General features: G+C 41.6%; 1 protein-coding gene across 1 annotated transcript in view; it reads right to left on the reverse strand.

The window, feature by feature from the left end:
- LOC118358674 (transcription factor AP-2-delta-like) overlaps window positions 1–20,583 on the reverse strand; it is a 50,015-nt gene extending 29,432 nt beyond the window's left edge. Inside the window, exons 1-3 of the mRNA XM_052524719.1 lie at window positions 16,513–20,583; window positions 15,370–15,879; window positions 12,707–12,767 (exon numbers count right to left, since the gene is read on the reverse strand). Of these exons, the coding sequence (XP_052380679.1) occupies window positions 12,707–12,767; window positions 15,370–15,879; window positions 16,513–16,551 (610 nt within the window). The 5' untranslated portion in view covers window positions 16,552–20,583. The remainder of the gene's footprint in view (window positions 1–12,706; window positions 12,768–15,369; window positions 15,880–16,512) is intronic.
- Window positions 20,584–26,775: the final 6,192 nt, after the last annotated feature.

A 26,775-nucleotide genomic window follows, 5' to 3' on the forward strand; every position in this document is an offset into this window, starting at 1 on the left:
CGTGCTTCTACACCTGCATTGCTTGCTGTTTGGGGTTTTAGGCTGGGTTTCTGTACAGCACTTTGAGATATCAGCTGATGTACGAAGGGCTTTATAAATACATTTTATTTGATTTTGATTTGATTGAATGACGCTTTGGATAAAAAAGCGTCTGCTAAATGGCATATATATATTGAATCAGATCATCACAAAGCCCACAGATATAGCCAACTACTTTAATGATTTTTTCATCGGCCAGATTAGTAAACTTAGACAACATACGTCAACACATCCAAGTACAACTGAACTAATTATAATCCGACCGGCCTAATAGTCCTCACCCAGAACCCCACTGAACTAACTAACTAAACTAAAGACAATCATTGTAATTTTGAATTCCATAAAGTGAGTGTGGTGGAAGAGATGAAATAATTGTTGTTGTTAATCAGCAATGACAAGCCACCCGGGTCTGACAACTTGAAATGAAAATGATTGAGGCTAATAGTGGACGATATTGCCAGTCTTATTTGCCATAACTTCAATCTAAGTCTACTAAATGTCTGTGCCCTCAGGCCTGGAGGGAAGAAAAAGCTACGTAAGAATAGTAAAGCCCCCTTTACTGGTTTAAATAGCCCACCAATCAGCCTGTTACCAACCCTTAGTGTTGGTAAACAACCACAGACTTTCAACACGTGTTTCGGGAAAAACATTCAACAAGCACATACACAATGACTGATGATTGGCGACATTGAGAGACATTGATGGTACAAAGATTGTGCTGTTTTGTAAGACGTCAGTGCAGCTTTCAACGACCGAGGGAGCACGCTGTGTTCTTTTCCTTTCCTATTGAAAATAGTTTGCTCCATATGAAATATTATCATTTATTTAGATATTAGAGTACCTAATAATGAATTAGAAACGTTGTTTGATTTGTTTGGATAAACTTTACTGGTAACTTTTGGAACTCCAATGTCTGCATTCTGAATGGGTGGATTACTCAATGACGCCTACTAAACAGACTATTTTGGATATAAAGATCGAACAAAATGACCATTCATTGTGTTCCTGGGACTCTTGTGAATGCGATCAGAGGAAGATCTTCAAAGGTAAGTGACTTGTTTTATTGCTATTTGGGAGTTTGTGACGTCAAATAATCCAGGTAGAATCAGGAATTCCCGAGGGCAGCTGTCTAGGCTCCTTACTTTTTTCAATCTTTACTAACTACATGCCTCTGGCTTTGAGTAAAGCCAGTGTGTCTATGTACTGTATGCAGATGACTCAACACTATACACGTCAGCTACTACAGCGACTGAAATGACTGCAACACTTAACCTCTCTGGGATATGTGGGAAGCTAGCGTCCCACCTGGCCAAAAGCCAGAAAAAATGCAGAGCGCCTAATTCATATAAATTACTGTAAGAATCAAACTTTCGTGAAATCACACATATAAGATACCAAATTAAAGCTACACGTGTTGTGAATCCAGTCAACATGTCAGATTTCAAAAAGGCTTTTAGGCGAAAGCAAACGATGCCTGAGGATAGCTTCATTGTAACGGCGTTCTTCGCTTGTTGAAAGAGAGTCGGACCGAAAGTAGCGTGGTGGTTACTCATGATCTTTAATGAAGGATCGCGATACATGAAATAACTGATACAAATACAAAACAACAAAACGGAACGTGAAACCTAATTACAGCCTATCTGGTGAAACTACACAGAGACAGGAACAATCACCCACGAAATACAAAGCGAAACCCAGGCTACCTAAATACGGTTCCCAATCAGAGACAACGAGAATCACCTGACTCTGATTGAGAACCGCCTCAGGCAGCCAAGCCCATACAACACCCCTACTCAGCCGCAATCCCAATAACCACAAAACCCCAATACGAAATACAACAAAACAAACCCATGTCACACCTTGGCCTGACCAAACAATCAACGAAAACACAAAACACTAAGACCAAGGCGTGACAGAACCCCCCCTAAGATGCGGACTCCCGGACGCACCTCAAAACCATAGGGAGGGTCCGGGTGGGCGTCTGTCCATGGTGGCGGTTCCGGCCCGGGACGTGGACCCCACTTCATTAAAGTCATAGTTCCTCCCCTTCGCGTCCCGGGATAATCCACCCTCGCCGCCGACCATGGCCTAATAGTCCTCACAGAACCCCACTGAACTGAGGAGCAGCTCGTGACTGAGGGGCAGCTCGGGACTGAGGCAGCTCGGGACTAAGGGGAAGCTGGGGCTGAGGGGCAGCTTGGGACTGAGGGGCAGCTCGGGACTGAGGGGCAGCTCGGGACTGAGGGGCAGCTCGGGACTGAGGGGCAGCCCGGAACTGAGGGGAAGCCCAGTATAGAGAGAAAGCCCAGTACTGAGAGGAAGCCCAGTACTGAGATGAAGCTCAGGCAGGTAGTAGGCTCCGGTAGATCCTGGCTGGCTGGCGGATCTGGAAGATTCTGGTTGACTAGCAGATCTGGAAGATTCTGGTTGACTGGCAGATCTAGCTACAAGACCATGGTGCTTGCCTACGGAGCTGTGAGGGGAACGGCACCTCAGTACCTCCAGGCTCTGATCAGGCCCTACACCCAAACAAGGGCACTGCGTTCATCCACCTCTGGCCTGCTCGCCTCCCTACCACTGAGGAAGTACAGTTCCCGCTCAGCCCAGTCAAAACTGTTCGCTGCTCTGGCCCCCCAATGGTGGAACAAACTCCCTCACGACGCCAGGACAGCGGAGTCAATCACCACCTTCCGGAGACACCTGAAACCCCACCTCTTTAAGGAATACCTAGGATAGGATAAGTAATCCTTCTCACCCCCCTAAAAGATTTAGATGCACTATTGTAAAGTGGCTGTTCCACTGGATGTCATAAGGTGAATGCACCAATTTGTAAATCGCTCTGGATAAGAGCGTCTGCTAAATGACTTAAATGTAAATGTAAATGTAGCTGCTCTATGCAGACTGGCAGATCTGGAAGAGACTGGTTGACTGGTAGATCTGGAAGAATCTGGTTGACTGGCAGATCTAGAAGATCATGGCTGACTGGCAGATCTAGCTGCTCTATGCAGACTGGCAGATCTGGAAGAGACTGGTTGACTGGCAGATCTGGAAGAATCTGGTTGACTGGTAGATCTAGAAGATCATGGCTGACTGGCGGATCTAGCTGCTCTATGCAGACTGGCAGCTCCTTGCAGACTGGCAGCTCCTTGCAGACTGACAGCTCCTTGCAGCCTGACAGCTCTGGCTGCTCCATGCAGGCTGACAGCTACTTGCAGACTGACAGCTCCTTGCAGACTGACAGCTCCTTGCAGACTGGCAGCTCTTTGCAGACTGACAGCTCTGGCTGCTTCATGCAGACTGACAGCTCTGGCTGCTTCATGCAGACTGACAGCTCAGGCTGCTCCGAACAGGCAGGAGGCTCCGGCAGCGCTGTAGAGGAGGAAGGCTCTGATAGCGCTGAACAGGCGGGAGACTCCGACAGCGCAGGAGGGAAGGAAGGCTCTGATAGCGCTGAACAGACAGGAGACTCCGACAGCACAGGAGAGGCGAGGCGCACTGTAGGCCTGATTTGTGGTGCTGGCACTGGTGATAATGGAGCGAGGACATGCACAGGAAGCCTGGTGCGGGGAGCTGTTACCGGAGGACTGGTGTGTGGAGGTGGCTCTGGATAGACCGGACCGTGCAGGCGCACTGGAGCTCTTGAGCACCGAGCCTGCCCAACTTTCCCTGGCTCGGTGCCCACTCTAGCCCGGCCAATACGAAGGGCTGGTATGAACCGCACCGGGCTATGCACCTGCACTGGAAATACTGTGCGCTCCATAGCATAACACGGTGTCTGCCCGGTCTCTCTAGCCCCCCGGTAAGCACAGGGAGTTTGCGCAGGTCTCCTACCTGGCATAGCCATACTCCCTGTAAGCCCCCCCCCCCCAATAATTTTTTGGGGCTGCTTTTCGGGCTTCCCATCCGCGTCGCCGTGCTGCCTCCTCATACCAGCGCCTCTCCCCTTTTCCGCCTCTAGTTCCTCCTTGGGGCGGCAATATTCACCAGGCTGAGCCCAGGGTCCTTTTCCGTCCAGTTCTTCCTCCCATGTCCAATTCTCCAAGTGGTGCAGCCTCTCCCACTGCAGCTGCTCTTCACGATTAACAGGGAGAGTTGGCTCAGGTCTGACTCCTGACTCAGCCACTCTCCCTCTGAGCCCTCCCCCAATAAATATTTGGGGGTGACTTTCGGGTTTCGCTCTGCGCCGCCGTATCTTTCTCTTCGACTCCATTCGCCTATAGCCCTCTTCGCACTGCTCCAGCGAATCCCAGGCGGGCTCCGGTACTCTCTCTGGGTCGACCGCCCACCTGTCTATTTCTTCCCACGTAGTATACTCCATGCTTCTGCTGTCCATAACGTCCTCCCTTCGCTGTTCATGCTGACGCTGCCTGTTAACACGCTGCTCGGTCCGTGTGTGGTGGGAGATTCTGTAACGGCGTTCTTCGTTTGTTGAAAGAGAGTCGGACCGAAATGCAGCGTGGTGGTTACTCATGATCTTTAATGAAGGATCGCGATACATGAAATAACTGATACAAATACAAAACAACAAAACGGAACGTGAAACCTAATTACAGCCTATCTGGTGAAACTACACAGAGACAGGAACAATCACCCACGAAATACAAAGCGAAACCCAGGCTACCTAAATACGGTTCCCAATCAGAGACAACGAGAATCACCTGACTCTGATTGAGAACCGCCTCAGGCAGCCAAGCCCATACAACACCCCTACTCAGCCGCAATCCCAATAACCACAAAACCCCAATACGAAATACAACAAAACAAACCCATGTCACACCCTGGCCTGACCAAATAATCAACGAAAACACAAAACACTAAGACCAAGGCGTGACATTCATAGTAAACAAAGAGAGAAAACATATTTCTACCCTGCAGGCGCGACACAAAACGCAGAAATAAAAATATAAATCATGCCTTACTTTTGACGAGCTTCTTCTGTTGGCACTCCAATATGTCCCATAAACATCACAAATTGTCCTTTTGTTCAATTAATTCTGTCGATATATATCCAAAATGTCCATTTATTTGGCGATTTTGATCCAGAAAAACACCGGTTCCACTTGCGCAACGTGACTACAAAATATCTCAAAAGTTACCTGTAAACTTTGCCAAAACATTTCAAACTACTTTTATAATACAACTTTAGGTATTTTTTAAAGTAAATAATAGACAAAATTGAAGACGGGATGATGTGTGTTCAATACAAGAAGAAAACAAACTGACGCTAGCTTTCTGGTCACGCGCCTCTATCAAACAGTACACATGAAGTGACCCTCGTTTTGAACAGGGCTACTTCTTCAAATCAAATCAAATCACATTTTATTTGTCACATACACATGATTAGCAGATGTTAATGCGAGTGTAGCGAAATGCTTGTGCTTCTGGATAAGAGCGTCTGCTAAATGACTTAAATGTTAAATGTTCTAGTTCCGACAATGCAGTAATAACCAACAAGTAATCTAACTAACAATTCCAAAACTACTGTCTTATACACAGTGTAAGGGAATAAAGAATATGTACATAAGGATATATGAATGAGTGATGGTACAGAGCAGCATAGGCAAGATACAGTAGATGGTATCGAGTACAGAATATACATATGAGATGAGTATGTAAACAAAGTGGCATAGTTAAAGTGGCTAGTGATACATGTATTACATAAGGATGCAGTAGATGATATAGAGTACAGTATATACGTATGCATATGAGATGAATAATGTAGGGTATGTAAACATTATATTAGGTAGCATTGTTTAAAGTGGCTAGTGATATATTTTACATCATTCCCATCAATTCCCATTATTAAAGTGGCTGGAGTTGAGTCAGTGTCAGTGTGTTGGCAGCAGCCACTCAATGTTAGTGGTGGCTGTTTAACAGTCTGATGGCCTTGAGATAGAAGCTGTTTTTCAGTCTCTCGGTCCCAGCTCTGATGCACCTGTACTGACCTCGCCTTCTGGATGATAGCGGGGTGAACAGGCAGTGGCTCGGGTGGTTGTTGTCTTTGATGATCTTTATGGCCTTCCTGTAACATCGGGTGGTGTAGGTGTCCTGGAGGGCAGGTAGTTTGCCCCCGGTGATGCGTTGTGCAGACCTCACTACCCTCTGGAGAGCCTTACGGTTGAGGGCGGAGCAGTTGCCGTACCAGGCGGTGATACAGCCCGCCAGGATACTCTCGATTGTGCATCTGTAGAAGTTTGTGAGTGCTTTTGGTGACAAGCCGAATTTCTTCAGCCTCCTGAGGTTGTAGAGGCGCTGCTGCGCCTTCTTCACGACGCTGTCTGTGTGAGTGGACCAATTCAGTTTGTCTGTGATGTGTATGCCGAAGGAACTTAAAACTTACTACCCTCTCCACTACTGTTCCATCGATGTGGATAGGGGGGTGTTCCCTCTGCTGTTTCCTGAAGTCCACAATCATCTCCTTAGTTTGTTGACGTTGAGTGTGAGGTAATTTTCCTGACACCACACCCCGAGGGCCCTCACCTCCTCCCTGTAGGCCGTCTCGTCGTTGTTGGTAATCAAGGCTACCACTGTTGTGTCGTCCGCAAACTTGATGATTGAGTTGGAGGCGTGCGTGGCCACGCAGTCGTGGGTGAACAGGGAGTACAGGAGAGGGCTCAGAACGCACCCTTGTGGGGCCCCAGTGTTGAGGATCAGCGGGGTGGAGATGTTGTTGCCTACCCTCACCACCTGGGGGCGGCCCGTCAGGAAGTCCAGTACCCAGTTGCACAGGGCGGGGTCGAGACCCAGGGTCTCGAGCTTGATGACGAGCTTGGAGGGTACTTTGGTGTTGAATGCCGAGCTGTAGTCAATGAACAGCATTCTCACATAGGTATTCCTCTTGTCCAGATGGGTTAGGGCAGTGTGCAGTGTGGTTGAGATTGCATCGTCTGTGGACCTATTTGGGCGGTAAGCAAATTGGAGTGGGTCTAGGGTGTCAGGTAGGGTGGAGGTGATATGGTCCTTGACTAGTCTCTCAAAGCACTTCATGATGACGGAAGTGAGTGCTACGGGGCGGTAGTCGTTTAGCTCAGTTACCTTAGCTTTCTTGGGAACAGGAACAATGGTGGCCCTCTTGAAGCATGCGGGAACAGCAGACTGGTATAGGGATTGATTGAATATGTCCGTAAACACCGGCCAGCTGGTCTGCGCATGCTCTGAGGGCGCGGCTGGGGATGCCGTCTGGGCCTGCAGCCTTGCGAGGGTTAACACGTTTAAATGTTTTACTCACCTCAGCTGCAGTGAAGGAGAGTCCGCATGTTTTCGTTGCAGGCCGTCACAATGGCACTGTATTGTCCTCAAAGCGGGCAAAAAAGTTATTTAGTCTGCCTGGGAGCAAGACATCCTGGTCCGTGACTGGGCTGGTTTTGTTCTTGTAGTCCGTTATTGACTGTAGACCCTGCCACATACCTCTTGTGTCTGAGCCGTTGAATTGAGATTCTACTTTGTCTCTATACTGACGCTTAGCTTGTTTGATAGCCTTGCGGAGGGAATAGCTGCACTGTTTGTATTCGGTCATGGTACCAGTCACCTTGCCCTGATTAAAAGCAGTGGTTTGCGCTTTCAGTTTCACGCGAATGCTGCCATCAATCCACGGTTTCTGGTTAGGGAATGTTTTAATCGTTGCTATGGGAATGACATCTTCAACGCACGTTCTAATGAATTCGCACACCGAATCAGCGTATTCGTCAATGTTGTTATCTGACGCAATACAGAACATATCCCAGTCCACGTGATGGAAGCAGTCTTGGAGTGTGGAATCAGCTTGGTCGGACCAGCGTTGGACAGACCACAGCGTGGGAGCCTTCCGTTTTAGTTTCTGTCTGTAGGCAGGGATCAACAAAATGGAGTCGTGGTCAGCTTTTCCGAAAGGAGGGCGGGGCAGGGCCTTATATGCGTCGCGGAAGTTAGAGTAACAATGATCCAAGGTTTTTCCGGCCCTGATTGAGCAATCGATATGCTGATACAATTTAGGGAGTCTTGTTTTCAGATTAGCCTTGTTAAAATCCCCAGCTACAATGAATGCAGCCTCAGGATGTTTGGATTCCAGTTTGCAAAGAGTCAAATAAAGTTCGTTCAGAGCCATCGATGTGTCTGCTTGGGGGGGAATATATACGGCTGTGATTATAATCGAAGAGAATTCTCTTGGTAGATAATGCGGTCGACATTTGATTGTGAGGAATTCTAAATCAGGTGAACAGAAAGATTTGAGTTCCTTCTTCAATACACAAAGGAAAAACCTCAATCAATTTCTAAAGACTGGTGACATCAAGTGGAAGCGGTAGGAACGGCAAGCAAGTTCAAACAGTTTTAGAAACTTCAGAGTGTTTTCTATCCAAATCTACTCATAATATGCATATCTTATCTTCTGGGGATGAGTAGCAGGGCAGTTGAATTTGGGCATGCCAACATTCCAAATATCCGCCCCCTATCCTAGAGAAGTTAACAAAGAGCTGCAGTTAGTTTTAGAATGGGTGGTAAGGTATAAGTTAGTCCTAAATATTTCAAAAATTAAAAGCATTGTATTTGGGACAAATCATTCACTTAACCCTAAACCTCAACCAAATCTTTTAATGCATAATGTGGAAATTGAGCAATTTGAGGTGACTAAACTGCTTGGAGTAACCCTGGATTGTAATCTGTCATGGTCAAAACATGTTGATACAACAGTAGCTAAGATGGGGAGAAGTCTGTCCATAATAAAGTGCTGCTCTACCTTCTTAACAAGACTGTCAACAAGGCAGGTCCTACAGGCACTAGTTTGTTGCACCTGGACTACTGTTCAGTCATGTGGTCAGGTGCCACAAAGAGGGATTTGGAAAATTGCAATTGTCTCAGAACAGGGCAACATGGCTGGCCCTTAAATGTATACGGGGAGCTAACATTAATAATATGTATGTCAATCTCTCATGGAATAAAGTGTAGGAGAGATTGACTTCATCACTACTTTTATTTATGACATGTTGAATGCACCTAGTTGTCTGTTTAAACTACTTGCACACTGCTCCTCCTGCTCAGACACCCATGCATACTCCACAAGACATGCCACAGAGGTCTCTTCACAATCCCCAAGTCCAGAACAGACTATGGGAGGTGCACAGTACTACATAGAGCCATGACTACATGGAACTCTATTCCACATCAGGTAAGTGATGCACCAGTAGAATCAGATTCAAAACACATGAAAATACACCTTATGGAACAGCAGGGACTGTGTAGAGACACACTAACAGCTATATACACACACTAGCACACACACACAAACTCTACACACACGTACATTGTAATATTGTTGTTTGGTGGTATTATCATTTATATTGCATATATGTAGTGGTGTAATAATTGTATATGATGTACATTTGTATATTTAGTTTTATATGTAATGTAAGTAACCCAAACACATTGGACCCCAGGAAAAGAAGCTGCTACCTTGGCTGCAGATCCCTGATAAATATCATTGGAAAATAAAAGGCTCAACGCTTGCTCACCATTAAAAATGTGTAGTTTTATTAGACAAGGTTAAAAGATTGATGTTCCCTAATAAATACAAATACAAAACAACCCTAGCAGCTGCTATCAGGGTAACAGGGAGGTTGGACTGACAACACTTTATCAATGAGAACACAGACATTGATTAACTCTTATTTAAATAAGGCTTGCAAATCCAGCCATAGTCTTTCACTATTTGATACGGGATTAAATATGGTCATAGGCTAACGTGCACGTGCGTGTGCGTGTGTGTGTGAATTCCGGCTGTGTGACAGGTTCCGGCCTGGCATGTCAGTCAAGCTCACATCTCTGAAAGCTGTGAGTTCACATCATAGTAATTCCTCCAAAAATGTTTTGAATCAAAGTAGTTTGTATTTTATGTTGCCACGGGCAATGGAAAAGGAGCTATTGCCGATAGTACGGTGGAGCGCGTGGGCCCAGAGGCGATAGCTCTATTTAAGCAGCGGAGAGTAGCCTCGGGCAGCGGCGGAGCAGCGGCGGGATCACACTCGGAATCAAGCGCCTTTTACAAGTTTACCATGAAAATTAAAGAAAATGAGACATGGGCCAAATGTCATTCTCCTCCTATTTTAACCACAATGTTTATAGCACCTGTCACAAGACAGCACAGCCCACACATACCCAGCAGCCGTCTGAGAGAGGGTGCGTGCACGTGGAGGGTGATAAGCTTGATCAGATGCTGAAGGCTTGGTGGGATGCTGGTGATTAAAACACAGACACTGCTCTAAGTAGGAGCCGCGTTTCTGGAGACATTTCTTTTGAAAAAGGTTGTGTGAATATTCATGGCGCCAAAGCCGGCGTCAGAAAGAACAACATTAATATGATCTCAGCTGAATTCGGGCCGCGCTGCATTAGCATATCAAAGCGGCCGCCCGAGGCGAGAGAAGCTATCGATACGGGAGCGCGAGGTAAAGCAAAGATTATTGGTTGTGATGGTTGGAGCAGTGGAGCTCGCGGCTAAATCCTACACACCATTAACCAAAAGTGATAGCGGAGAGATTCCCGCATCAAGCTTCCAGAAACGCCCCCCCCCCTCTCAAAAAAAAACACCTAGACACAGTAGCACACACACCTAGACAGTTTATGCTACTGTTATAGACTCGCTACTGTTATTTTTCAGTGTATTTTTACTGTTGTTTTATTTCTTTACTTACCTATTGTTCACCTAATACCTTTTTTGCACTATTGGTTAGAGCCTGTAAGTAAGCATTTCAATGTAAGGTCAACCTACACCTGTTGTATTCGGCGCACGTGACAAATAAACTTTGATTATGAAACATTAACAACTAGACACAGGCTGCTCAGTGTTTATAGCTCGAGAATAACGGAATAATAACGCCTGCTTCTTTCACATCAACAGAAAGTGATGCGGTAAAAATACCAGAAAGACATTTGATTTGTGTTGTCCTTTTAACTCTAGCTAAAAGGTTTTATTTAAATGTTCTAATTTTTGTTTTTAATTTACTTTACCACACAAAAAAAAAGAAAAGTCAACAGTCTAGTGGATTCAAATCAGCAGGAATAACATTTCAGAGTTCTAATTATCTATTTCTACACCCTTAGGCTATATTTCATTATACATTTCATTTCCAATTTGTCAAAGGTAACAAGTAATAAAAAACAGCCATAAGTTTTCACTAATGACATTAAAACATCATCCTGTTATTACTGTGAAGCTCAACATAATGAAATAACATCAAAACATCCTGCAGTTACAACTGTGAAGGCCAACACAATAAAATTACCAAAACATCCTTCCATTATTACTGTGAAGGCCAACACAATAAAATTACCAAAACATCCTTCCATTATTACTGTGAAGACCAACACAATAAAATTACCAAAACATCCTTCCATTATTACTGTGAAGGCCAACACAATGAAATAACTTAACAAATAAATGATGTTAATACTGTGAAGGCCAAACAATTAAATTACCAAACGACTATCATTAGAACTGTTAGAATTACTATTGTTATTATTACTGTAATTATTATTACTCTTATTACAACTGTTATTATTACTTTTACTGTTACTGTAAATAGTATTACTCTTATTACAACTTTTATTATTACAATTATTATAACTAGTATTATTACGGTTACTCTAACTGTTATTAGTACTGTTATTGTTAGTAGAAATACTGTTATTATAACTAGTATTATTACGGTTACTCTAACTGTTATTAGTACTGTTATTGTTAGTAGAAATACTGTTATTATAACTAGTATTATTACAGGTTACTAGAACTGTTATTATTATTGTTATTGTTAGTAGAAATACTGTTATTATAACTATTATTATTACGGTTACTAGAACCGTTATTAGGACTGTCTGGGTGGCTGTTATTATTACTGTTATTACAGCTGTTATTATTACTGTTATTGTTGATACTGTTATTATTGTTACTATTGTTACTGTTTTTATTATTACTATTATTACTGTTATTATTATCACGACTACTGCTGTTATTACAACTGTAATTATAATTGTTATCATTATTACTATTACAACTGTTATTAATATTATTACTGTTGTTATTATTATTGTGACCATTGTTACTGTTATCATTGTAACTATTATTACTGCTATTATTGTTACTATTATTGCTGTTATTACAACAGTAATTATAATTTATTATTTATGAAATTATAACTCTTACTATAACTTATTGTTATATGTATTTTTATTATTCCTGTTATTATTATTATTATTATTATTATTATTATTATTATTATTATTATTATTATTGTTGCTGTCATTTTTAATAATTGTTAGGCAATATTAATTTGGGTTTCTTCTTTTCATTGTTGATTTTGATAATAGAGTTGGTTAGGAGAAAGAATTACGACTCTATTCTACAATGGAAGGCACTGATAGCGTCAATTAAACCCGACATTACAGCTTTTGGCATAGTAGTAGAATTCTCTGGATTGACGTGACATCCTAATTTAACCATTTTAAACACAAACTGAGAGAAAAATGAAAAATAGTACACTGGTGTGTCATAAAATTGTCATGTTCAACAAAAATATATTTTCCCTTGATTTAGATAATGCTTCCATCTTGTCTTTTCGATGATTATGTTTTACCAGACAGGGAAGGAGATGGGTATTCATGTGAATGTGTGTGTAAGGTGTGTGTGTAAGGTGTGTCTTACCTCTTCGGATGATGCCGCCTTGGCCATTGAGCACAAGCCCGCACTGCGCCTCCACGGAGCCCTGAAACAGCGTCATATTATTAATAATAATAATAGTACAAGGTCCGTGATAAACAATCAAGAATCGTAATCAAGAAACACACACACACGAGCTTGGCGCAGTGCGTCAACCTCAGTGTTGACGAGAACACTCAGCCCAGCCCACAGTGGTGTGTGTGTGTGTGTGTGTGTGTGTGTGTGTGTGTGTGTGTGTGTGTGTGTGTGTGTGTGTGTGTGTGTGTGTGTGTGTGTGTGTGTGTGTGTGTGTGTGTGTGTGTGTGTGTGTGTGTGTGTGTGTGTGTGTGTGTGTGTTTTGACACCTGCGCCTACCTGTTGTTACCGCTTATAACCGATCCTAACCACAGATGTGGAACCTGTTACACATGGTGATATCAGTGATGTCATCCGAACGACTGAGGAACATGAGCTGTTATTGAGAAGAACCCCGTTAATCCCCGGTGTGAGCCGCGAGCGGACGGGGTGCAGACACAACCCTGATTAAAATAAACACTCGGCTGTCTTTCTCGAAGAGGCCGTTTAAGTCTTTATAACAAACAGGGCTGTATAGAACATTTTTACTCCGAAGCTAAAGTGATTATAAAATCAATATACAAAACGCAGAGGTCTCGCATACATTAAGTGTCTAACAGGAGAAAGAGTTAGGGAGCCTGACGGGGGAAAGGTGTGGCAGCTCTTTTGTTGAGCATGGAAATCTCTTTAGGCGCTCAAAAATGCGATGTGCTGCACGAGACAGACTGCATCTGTTCTACTCAGGTTCACGTGCCTTTATTTTCTAAAGAAGGTCGAAGACCTTTTCTAGTGGCTCGTGTGTGAGAGACCCCTTGCTCGCTTGTGTTTGTGCATTTCTATGTGTTAGTGTGAAGGTTACCCTTCTTACCAACACGCCACTCAATGGTCTGATAATCTACATAATGAAAGTGGTAATGATGGTGACATATTGAAATATATTAACATCTAAATAAAAATAAATATTCTTAGTATCTATAATAATAATCAGAATCAGAATAATAACAACTGTTATCCTCATCACCATCATAATAGCCTAAATAAGAGAACATTCACAACAGAAAGAAATATATGGTAGGCTCTTGGATCTAGAACAGCTCCATTATTATTATTATTGTTCTTCTTATTATGCTTAGTATTATAGTTGTTGTTGTCATTATTGTTATTATGGTTTTGTTATTATTGTTAGTAATTGTTATTATTATTACCATTATTATTATTATTACAGGTCTTATCAGCAGACTATTTTACTATGCTACGCTATTAAAAGTATTATTCAACAAGTTATCATATAGCCCTTTATAAATATTATGAATTAACTAGTTATTATCATATATTAATACCACAAACAAGTAGTTAGCAAATATCCCTATATTAGTACTATTAGTCAAGCAAATATATATCTAGGTCTAGCAGATTAATTTATTCAGTTATTCTACCTATTGAATTACTTTAATTACCTCTGGTATGTTAGTAGTTTAATTACCTCTGGTATGTTAGTAGTTTAATTACTTCCGGTACCCTACAAGTTTAATTACTTCTGGTATCTTACCAGTCTGGTTGTAAAATTGAGAAATGAACAACGCGATAAAGGAATGATGCAACGTGTTTAAAACGAGATATTTTTGTCTCGTGCACAGCGTTTAACTGGAGGTTGTTCTGTCTGGTGCAGCAGTGAGTTTAACTGGAGGTTGTTCTGTCTGGTGCACAGCGTTTAACTGGAGGTTGTTCTGTCTGGTGCAGCAGTGTGTTTAACTGGAGGTTGTTCTGTCTCGTGCACAGTGTTTAACTGGAGGTTGTTCTGTCTGGTGCAGCAGTGTGTTTAACTGGAGGTTGTTCTGTCTGGTGCAGCAGTGTGTTTAACCAGAGCCGCGGCTCAGATGTCGCTGCATAAAGAACACGTTGATTGACATTAAAACGGTAATTGGATAAACTACGGTGCTTTACCGTGCCCGAGCAGCCCATTGTGCCCTGAACCCCAATCCCTTAATCCGCTTTCAGAAGAGAAGAGAGAACCAGCGTCTTTTCACCGCCTCACCAGCCGGACACACACACACCATTTCTTTACATCGAAAATAATATGTAAAATATAGGTCACGTGCATTTTGAGTAAAATAGAGACTGCATAATGGGAGTGAATGTCTCACATTAACTGTTTTAATGCAGAGTATATTCGATTCAGTTTTATTCTAGATGACTTCATATTTTAATTCCTCTCCATCTAATGTAATATCAGCCTAATGTCATATTCAGTCATGGAATATTCTGTTTTTATTCTGACTGAACCCTCCTCGTCCTACTCAGAATAACTGAAGTTCTGTAGAGCGTGAGAGAGCAGAGATACCCTCGGGTCTCTATGTTTGGAACGGGACAGACAGACAGACGGACTCTGAGAGTGACAAGAGTTAGGGTTTAGGAGTTGAGAAATAGGGTTTAGGAGATAGTGGCTAGGCTTTAGGAAATAGGGGCTAGGGTTTAGTATTTAGGGTCTGAAATTAAACTTTGTGGTGCACTATAGCCAGTATGGCTGTTGTGTGAATTGTTGGTGTTTGATCAGAATGACAACAGTGGAGGAGAGGAGAGAGAAGAGGGGGTACCTGCAGGTCGTCCGCCCCGGGGGGAGGGAGCCCCAGACCGGCTGCAGGCAGCAGCCTCTGGTCGTGGTGCATGCCGTACTGCCCACCGTGTGACGTCATCAAAGACAGGTCATGGCGCCGGTAGGCGTCCAGGCAGCCCAGCTCGCGCCGCTGCTGCTCGTCCAGGCACGACGACTTAAGTGCACGGGCGCTGTGCAGGTTGATGAAGTCTGTGTCTCCGTGGGTCGCGTGGTGAATCTGCTGGTAGTACTGCCCGGAGTGGAGAGAGTTGAGGCCGTACGCCTCTGGGCCCACGGCTGGGTGGGAGTGCTGGAAGTCATAGTGGAAGGACTGGTGGTGCAGGGGGGTGTACTGGTGGTTGGTGGAGAAGTAGGGCGAGGCAAACTCTGTAGCCGCCGCGGGGTAGGCTGTGAGCGGCGAGGACGAGCTGTAAGCCACGGAGGAGTTGGCGACGCTCTCAAGGCAACCAAGCTGCATCAGACGGTAACTGTTGGACCCGTCATGACGTATCTGAGAGGAATAAAGGAACATATCAGCGGTGTCATTTCATTTACCATCTCTCTCTCTTTTACCACTCTCTCTCTTTTAACACCTCAAACTCAAACACTCAAAGCTCTTAGAAAAAACACGAAGAAAATGTGATTCCATGAGCCTGGGAGGGGTACGCACAGCAGCACAAGCCTTCAGTGTGTGTGTGCGTTGTACACGGTATCTGTCATTTTCAGTGCAGCGTTTTAGAGCGCGTGCTGTTCTATTATTATTTGGGTCTCAGCTCTGAACGCGCGCTGGGTGGCAGGTAAGTAGAGTGAGCCACCAGTGTTCCGCCCTAAATGTTATAATCACACCCGTTACCGGTTTACACACACAAGCTTCATCTGCCTCCCTCATTTTATTCCCTCACTTTTCACACAAATAAAAAACATTACTCCAGTTTTCCGTAGCCAGTCTTCTCCCATTACCCAGGGAAGCTTTGCTTTCTGGGGACGCATCACAACGATTTTACTTTAAATCTGCATGTATCAAACAAACAGATGTGATTACTATAACTTTAAATCTGCATGTATCAAACATGTGTGATTACTATAACAGGTAGATTATATTCCTAAATATTATTGATAATGAAGAGTGATAATAAATAAATACCTCGGCATCATGGACCAAACCGGGGAACGTGGCTGACATGGTGTTGCTCCGCTAACCAGCTTTCCCTCCTGATCGAACAAATGCTTTCCGTTAAAATCCCCAAACCGAGAGAAGTGGAAAAAGTCCCTGCACGGAGCCGCGGATAGCTGGTGGAACACGAGCGTTTTCCCTCTGTACCATCACACCGGCTGGCGCACAGATTTTGTACTTGCAGGGTATTTCTGTTGTGATGTCGTCGGTGGTCCCCTGATAATATAGTTAGAAAAATAAGCATCAGCACTGAGGAATGGATGGAGGACAATAGAAGAGCTAGCTGTTTCCATCCCAGGAGACAAGGAATAAATATTGTATCTTCCCTAATAAGGAACCGACACTTTCAAAATGTTTTACCATTTTTGTGGACATTTTCTTTATTGTATTTTCAGACGGTTTGCTTTCTTCGTTTTACCCACATGGCTTAAACCTAGGCTATTACAAAACTAGTCGGATTTTCAACAAAAATGTAAGTTGATTTCAAAACATCCCCACGTTTATTTATATAGGCTATAATTATTAAATAAACATGTTTTTTCGTTTTAGAATATTTTTTTCTCATCTATTGAACTTAATGTAATTTGATGTAGGCTATTTTGTTTTTTCAAACAGAGCCGTGCCCGGTCAACAAGTCTCTATTAATTAATAAGCTAATTATTATTACTACTACTACTACCATTATAATTATTATTCTTATTGTTTTATTTTAATTATTATCGTTATTGTTGTGTAATTAATATCATTATTATATATTATTATAGACTTATGTATTGCCTTTTATTATTATTATTACTAGTATTATATTATGTTTGTTTTTAAATCAAATGCACCCCATATTAAACAGTAACGTCTGCTCCAGATGTATTTGGAATTAAGCGACAATATTTTGTTTTGATCGAAAATTAGGCTATGCAATGAGTGTATACCAGGGAGGAAGAGAATAATCAGGGAATCATTTCTGCTAACAGCACTGGATTTTCTTTGAGAAATAAACCTCATTGCTTTTATTTTATGTCGTGAATGGATCTTGGACATTTATAACGTACATTTATAGGCAAAACAAATGTCGTTTCACAGTCAATTGTAGAGGCTTTGTGATATTACCAGGAGAAGTTTGTGTGTGTGTTTCTGCTCTGCGCTCATGCAGAAGGGCGATAGGGTTGCAGCTCGTGAGGGAAACGGCGACACAAACTCAGTCTCTTTTGTCGGTTTGGATCGAGCCGCTTCAACCCGTGCTCACGCGCTGAGAGGAAGTGTCCTCTGCCTCTGCCATGTTGCCCTCGAGCAGACCGCTACAAGACCCTGACTCCATTGTGTGACAGGCGGGGCGTGCATGGAGGTCAGCTGGCGACACTGGAACGGGAACGGGAAATCAGCGTGAGACACGGCGGTCAGTATGATGATCCGAACCACCCGCACTCACCTGGCCGCGTGCCCACAGGGTGGTCCTGAGCTGGTTAGGCGGGTAGAGAGAGAGAGGGATTGAGAGCAAGGGCCTGCCGGCTCGGGAGGGAAGAGAGGAAAATAGAAATGTGAAACGACAGAAGAAGGCTGTGCTTCCGGTCAGGCCCTGCAGCTCTCTCTGTCTGCCTCAGTACTGAACTACTCTAGCAGTCTGTCAGATATAACACATTCAGACACACCAACACGCACACACACACAGAGGGAGGGATGGAGGGAGGGAGAACAGAACGTGAGTCAACGTGAGGGCAGGACGGTGCTTTTAAAGTGTTTTAAAGCCCAAAGCCTAATTATTTAACCCAAATTATCGCAATTACTCCGGGAGCGTCTAGACCCCTAAACTCATCCGCCCACTCCACTATCGAAAACGGCTGCCCAACAGGAACATGGACATGTTAATCAATGTTTAACTGAAACAACCGGTTATTGTTTAAACTGTAACGACGTTATATTAATCTGCAGAGTGCAGACTGTGTCATTATAATATCTAGTCACCACAGACGCTGCTACAGACAGACCGACAGATAGGCAGGCCAGTTCGACGCCGCTATTGACTCTTAGTCTTGAATTAGCAAACTATTTATCCATCTGTTCCTGCAGGTCTCAGGCCTATCGTTGAATAACCACCACAACACTCTCTCATCTCAACAATATTATTCTACATCTCTTCTAAAATATATCGTAATCAAATGAGAATTTACAACCACAAAACAAGATAATGAAACGCACACATTATGCAAGGTTTAATAAAATATATATATATAAAGATCTCAAGGCCCTCATGTCCATGAGCAAATTAAGTAATTCGATTGTTTTGCCTCGAGGCTTGATGAAACCTCCGCGCGATTGAAGGCCAGTTGTCGCATGTGAGGATTAAGTTTTCCACCCGGCAGAGCGCGCTGTGTGTGCGCGAGGCACCAGTTGCGTAGTAGACGGTGCTAATAGGGCTTAGCTCCTGGAGCAGCCTCACCGACAGGGCGGGAAGCGCAGCGCCAGATGCGCAGTGAGATCGAGCATGGACCGGCTCCATCTGCTGCTTCGCAAGGCTCGGAGAGACATGAGCTCCAACTCTCAGAATCTCAGCGGCAGAAAAATGAACAGTCACACATAAAGGCTCAACTCATAACATATCGCCTACTGTAATAATAAACTACTATAACACTATACTACTAGGTTATACTATAATAACTATTACAGCGTATTATATATCGGCGAATACAGTTAACCATGTCTATCAACATCACATTGAGGTTGAACCGTAAATCATCTCATAATCATCTCATAAACGATCAATTCCGTCTGACATTAATACATTTACAACCATTGAATGATACATATACTAACCTACAGGCCTACTATATAATAAATATACTAGTCTCTACTCTCTTGATAAATATACTAGGCTATACTATTCATGATAAATATACTAGCCGATACTATTTTTGATAAATATACTAAATACCCTTACTTTAGGCATTAAAGTTAAATTTTAAGAACTTTAATTTTAAGGGTCAACATTACTTGAAAGAAAATATCACCAATTTTATTGGAGAGTGATAAAGATCCTGTTGAAAGCGTCTTAATGTTCTCACTGAGATGAGATACTATTATGAACTCTGTCTTTCAATTCTTGAGTTGTTTTGTTGCTAAAACCTCTATGCTTCCTTCCATTGGGACTGGAATTTAATCGAAATCCTCACGTGAACGAAACATTTACAGAACACTAATCAAATAGATTGGTTTAGTGGAAAACACTTGGTAAAAGCCTATAGGCCGAGCTGAACATTTTTCAACACAAATGTTATGTTTATAAATACAGTTTAACCATATTTTTGCAGGCTTTGGAGCAGGCTTAGTTTTGTCAATATGTCAACTTGCTTGTATCTGTCCCATTTCAAATATATATATAAAAAAATAGAAATGCCACATGGTTTCATCTCGACATCCTTTCTCCTGTCTTCTTCCCTTTTTATATCTAAATAGGAGGGGCCAACTGCCGTTTCAGACTGGAACGAGATTGTTTCAGTTTCCAGCAGGGAAGTGAAGTTATTAAGGAAGCCTGGAAATGCTTCACATGATATGGGTATGTGTTATTACTTTTTACGGTTTTTTAAATGTAACTAGGCAAGTTTATTTAACTATGCTGAATTTATTTATTCATTTATTTAGGCATATTTTGTTTTCAGGTGACAGAGACAGTAGCCCACAAATTAATCCACCTTTAAACATATACATTTTTCATGGTTAAATCAGGATAAAATTATATCAGCAATAGGTTAAAAATTTGGTCCATCAACAATATCAACACTAGCGGGAACTACACATTACCATACAATAAGCCTACCATACAAGTATAATTACTATGCTAGAAATAGGTCAAAACAGACAGCAATACAATCCAATAAACAAAATACAGATTGAAGAATATATTTTAAATGAATCATTTGTAGGGTAGGCTATATTTAACGATGTATAAACGCCTTTGTAGGCCTATATATTGTATATTAATGTGTTGTATTGAACGGCGTGTTGAGGACTGTGTTGTGCTGTGGACTGTTATGCCCAAGTTGTAAACTAAGTCAGACACCGGGTTCATATGGCCACAAGAGTCCATTAGGCTACCTTTGCACCGCATGCAGCGCCAGCCCAAGAGTCTTGGTCAGAGTGTAAGTTATTATTAGGAAACATAACAACCATCCATGAAAAAAGCCTGGCTATAACGCAACATAACAACCATCCATGAAAAAAGCCTGGCTATAACGCAACATAACAACCATCCATGAAAAAAGCCTGGCTATAACGCAACATAACAACCATCCATGAAAAAAGCCTGGCTATAACGCAACATAACAACCATCCATGAAAAAGCCTGGCTTTAATTAAGGATACATAACAACCATCCATGAAAAAGCCTGGCTATAACGCAACATAACAACCATCCATGAAAAAGCCTGGCTATAACGCAACATAACAATCCGCCATGACAACATCCTAGCCTGACCTGCAAAGCCCAGTGATGGGATATTAGGGGGGTCATTTAGAGGCAATGTTTGGTTAATTTACACATTTCACTAAATTCATTTCACAGGGTGCTAGGAGTGGAGCAGGAAACAGGTGTTCAGTATTTAAATGAAGCCTGTTGCTGCAAGGCCAGAGCCGTTCAGCCAGAGTTTCTTATATTAGGCTGTAGGCCTAGTGTAACGATATAAGCCATTCATTATTTACACATACCACCAGACCAAATATAAACACATAGGCCTACATAGAAAAATGTCTCATTAGTAGTGAAGATTATTCTTTTTATTTGTATTTGGGATGTTTTATTATTTGAATTAAGAAATCAAATCAAAGGCTACACAGTTTAGAGCAGCTTTAATTAACAGGTGCAGCGAAATGAGTATGTGCTCGCTCCCTCAACAATGCAGTAGGCCTAGATGAATCTTTAGTTATCAAAGTGCCTTAGATTTAGTCCAAACCATGAAAATATGTCTTGGTTCCTGACCCTCATCCAGGCTAGCTAGGCCTATTGAAACTCCAAACCCTACTAGCAGCATACCCTCACCCTTCACCAGCACCCTCACCCTTACCCCTCACCCATAGGCTACCCCTCAGTTATCGTCTCATGACCTTAATGCCGTCATGTAGTCGTTATAAGGAGCTGCCAATAAGCATGGGCAGCCAACCCGTCACGGCCTTGTGACAGTAATGTATCTGAGGGCTCTGAAGTAATCGCGGAGACCAGGGATCTCCCTTTAATCAAATAAATACAAGAAAATAAAATGATATTGCATTTGTCACATGCACCGAATACCTTACAGTGAAATGCTCACTTACAAGCCCTTAACCAACAATGCAGTTCAATAAATAGATTTAAAAAAAATATTTACTAAGTAAACTAAAGTAAAAAATGAAAAGTAACACAATACAATTACAAACAATAACGACGCTACATACGGGAGAACACCAGACATCGACGATAACATCCGGGCTACAAGCTACTGGTATCATGAATATTTGTCTACTTCATTAACAACAAACTATTGGTATCACTAACCGTTTGTCTACATCATTAACAGAGTTATTGTTGTTCATTATTAATTTAATTACTGCCCCATTCAGTTCTTTCAGACCAGACACGTGCCAGCTGCGATAATTAACAAAAGAGTGCAGAAAAAGGCCGATCTGCTTGCTCCCACTCAGACGCCAACAGACACGCAACAGCCGGTCCAAGTTGAATTGATTTGTTGGTTGCAGATTTAAAACTTTTTACGCATTTTCATAAATAATAATGCTAAGATTAAATTAATTTGATCAAATTGAAATTGATCAGACATCATCCATTAGACAAGTCATGGATCTACTGCCTGTTGATGGAATATTAAAGGGCTTCATGGGAAATTGGGAATGTCCTGGTTAAATCGGCCCAAATAACACATTTATATAAAACCCCACTGGGCACAGACGTCAGTTCAACATATAGTTTTTATTTACACTTGGTTAAGTTGTCAACTAATGTGAATTCAAACGTGAAATCAACCAAATATTTCACAATGTCATTGTACGAGGTTAACAGTTGCGTGAAAAAAGACGAAATTACCTTGCATTGATGACTTTTTGCAAACCCAATCAGCTTTAAATCATGTTGATTCAACATGTTTATACAAACATCCTCTGTTGTTTTTTTTTTGTCAGTAAAATGGGCTCTACAAAAATCAGTTATTCAGAAAGGACCAAACAAAATGTCCCGAGGTCCATTAAAAGGGTAGCATGTCAGCCCAGGTAAATAAAGACTAGCTTTAAGACTGCTGGTGGCAGATTCTAGGTACCACCTTCTGCCATTGTGCCCCTAAGCAAGACATTTATTCCTCCATAGTTTGTGGTTGTGTCTACCTTGGGGTTTGGTAGCACAATACTAACTACAGATCTACATAACAACTGTTAAACCAACTATTATACCAATTACATAACTACAGACCAACTGTTATACCAACTACCAACTACATACCAACTGTTATACAAACTACATAACTACATACCAACTGTTATACAAACTAGCTATATAACTACATACCAACTGTCTTACCAACTAGCTATATAACTACATACCAACTGTTATACCAACTAGCTATATAACTACATACCAACTGTCTTACCAACTAGCTATATAACTACATACCAACTGTTATACCAACTAGCTATATAACTACATACCAACTGTCTTACCAACTAGCTATATAACTACATACCAACTGTCTTACCAACTAGCTATATAACTACATACCAACTGTTATACCAACTAGCTATATAACTACATACCAACTGTCTTACCAACTAGCTATATAACTACATACCAACTGTCTTACCAGCTAGCTATATAACTACATACCAACTGTCTTACCAACTAGCTATATAACTACATACCAACTATTATACCAACTAGCTATATAACTACATACCAACTGTCTTACCAGCGAGCTATATAACTACATACCAACTGTCTTACCAGCTAGCTATATAACTACATACCAACTGTCTTACCAACTAGCTATATAACTACATACCAACTGTTATACCAACTAGCTATATAACTACATACCAACTGTCTTACCAACTAGCTATATAACTACATACCAACTGTTATACCAACTAGCTATATAACTACATACCAACTGTTATACCAACTAGCTATATAACTACATACCAACTGTCTTACCAACTAGCTATATAACTACATACCAACTGTTATACCAACTAGCTATATAACTACATACCAACTGATATACCAACTAGCTATATAACTACATACCAACTATTATACCAACTAGCTATATAACTACATACCAACTGTTATACCAACTACAAAACTGCATAGCAACTATTATACCAGTTGTTTAAAAAAAAGTATTACAAGTAAAAGAAACAAATACCTTATTTACATAACATTTCAGACCCTTTGCTATGAGACTCAAAATTAAGCTATGGTTCCATTGATCATCCTTGAGATGTTTTTACAACTTGATTGGAGTCCACATATGGTCAATTCAATTGATTGGACATGATTTGGAAAGGCACACATCTGTCTATGTAAGGTCCCACAGTTGACAGTGCATGTCAGAGCAAAAACCAAGCCATGAAGTTGAAGGAATTGTCTGTAGAGCTCAGAGACAGGATTGTATCGAGGCACAGATCTGGGGAAGGGTACCAAAACATTTCTGCAGCATTGAAGGTCCCCAAGAACACAGTGGCCTCCATCATTATTAAATGGAAGAAGTTTGTAAGCAGAAAGGCTCTTCTTAGAGCTGTCCGACCGGCCAAACTGAGCAATCGGGGGAGAAGGGCCATGGTCAGAGAGGTGACCAAGAACCCAATGGTCACTCTGACAGAGCTCCAGAGTTCCTCTGTGGAGATGGGAGAACCTTCCAGAAGGACAGCCATCCCTGCAGCACTTCACCAATTGGGTCTTTATGGTAGAGTGGCCAGACAGAAGCCACTCCTCAGTAAAAGGCACATGACATCCCGCTTGGAGTTTGCCAAAAGGCAACTAAAGGACTCTCAGACCATGAGAAACAAGATTCTCTGGTCTGATGAAATCAAGATTGAACTCTTTGGCTTGAATGCGAAAAATCACTTCTGGAGGAAACCTGGCACAATCCCTATGGTGAAGCATGGTGGTGGCAGAATCATAGTGTGGGGATGTTTTTCAATGGGAGGGACTGGGAGACTAATCAGGATCGAGGGAAAGATGAACGGAGCAAAGTACAGAGAGATCCTTGATGAAAACCTACTCCAGAGCGATTAGAACCTCAGAATGGTGCGACGGTTCACCTTCCAGCAGGACAACGACCCCAAGCACATAGCAAAGACAACGTGTGAGTGGCTTTTGGGACACGTTTCTGAATGTCCTTGAGTGACCCAGCCATAGCTCGGACATGAACCTGATAGAACGTCTCTGGAGAGACCTGAAAATAGCTTTGCAACGACGCTCATCATCCAACCTGACAGAGCATGAGAGGATCTGCAGAGAAGAATGGGAGAACCTCAGTACAGGTGTGCCAAGCAGCGTCATACCCAAGAAGACTCTAGGCTGTAATTGCTGCCAAAGTTGCTTGAACAAAGAATTGAGTAAGGAGTCTGAATACTTATGTAAATGTGATATATATATCATATATATATAGCAACTGTTGTACAAACTATATACCAAGTTTTATATCAGATATTAACCAATTACATAAATATATGCCAACTACATAACTACATACCAAATGATATACCAACTACATAACTACATACCAACTGGTATACCAACTACATAACTACATACCAACTGTTATACCAACTACACAACTACATAACTACATACCAACTGTTATACCAACTACATAACTACATACCAACTGTTATACAAACTGATATACCAACTGTTATACAAACTACAGACCAACAGTTATACCAACTACATAACTACGTACCAACTGTTATACCAACTACATACCAACTATTACACCACCTACATACCAACTATTATACCAACTACATAACTACATACACACTATTATACCAATTATTATACCAACTACATACCAACTATTATACCAACTACATAACTACATACCAACTATTATACCAACTACATAACCACATACCAACTGTTATACCAACTACATAACGACAAACCATCTGTTATACCAACTATATAACTACATACCAACTGTTATACCAACTACATAACCACATACCAACTATTATACCAACTACATAACTATATACCAACTATTATATCAACTACATACCAACTAATATACCAACTATTCTACCAAATGCTAACTACATACCAACTATTATACCAACTACATAACTACAAACCATCTGTTATACCAACTACATAATTTATACCACTTAGATACATAACTACAATCCAACTGAAATAGCCAACTGTTATACCAAATGTTCTACGAGCTACGTAACTCCATTTCAACTGTTTTAACATCTACAAAACTACATACCAACTGCTGTTCCAGTTGTTTTTCCAACTGTTATAACTACATATAACTATAACTACCCAAAATACAGGTGTGACAAGCTTGTAGCGACATACCCAAGAAGACTAAAATATGTAATCACTGCCAAATGTGCTTCAACAAAGTACTGAGTGAAGTGTCTGAATGCATTAAATATTTTTTAATTTTCAAAAATGTCTAATAAACAGTTTGTGCTTTGTAATTATGGGTATTGTGGGTAGATTGATGAGGGGAAAAACTATTTAAGCCATTTTAGAATAAAGCTGTAATGTTTTATTTTAAATTTTTTAATTTCACCTTTATTTAACCAGGTAGGCTTGTTGAGAACACCTTTATTTAACCAGGTAGGCTAGTTGAGAACACCTTTATTTAACCAGGTAGGCTAGTTGAGAACAAGTTCTCATTTACAACTGCAACCTGGCCAAGAGAAAGCATAGCAATGTGAACAGACAACACAGAGTTACACTTGGAGTAAACAATTAACAAGTCAATAACACAGTAGAAAAAGTCTATATACATTGTGTGCAAAAGGTAATAAATGTAATAAATGTGGAAATAGTGAAGGGGTCTGAATACTATCGAATGCACTGTATGTACAGTACGAGTCAAAAGTGTTGACACACCTACTCATTCCAAGGTTTTTCTTTATTTTTATATTTTCTACATTGTAGAATAATATTGAAGACATCAAAACTATGGAAACATATAGAAAAAATGGCGCTGGAAGAATAAATGGCAGCAGTTTTACGGG

Source organism: Oncorhynchus keta, chromosome 8, assembly GCF_023373465.1.
Source record: "Oncorhynchus keta strain PuntledgeMale-10-30-2019 chromosome 8, Oket_V2, whole genome shotgun sequence".
Lineage (NCBI taxonomy): Eukaryota > Metazoa > Chordata > Actinopteri > Salmoniformes > Salmonidae > Oncorhynchus > Oncorhynchus keta.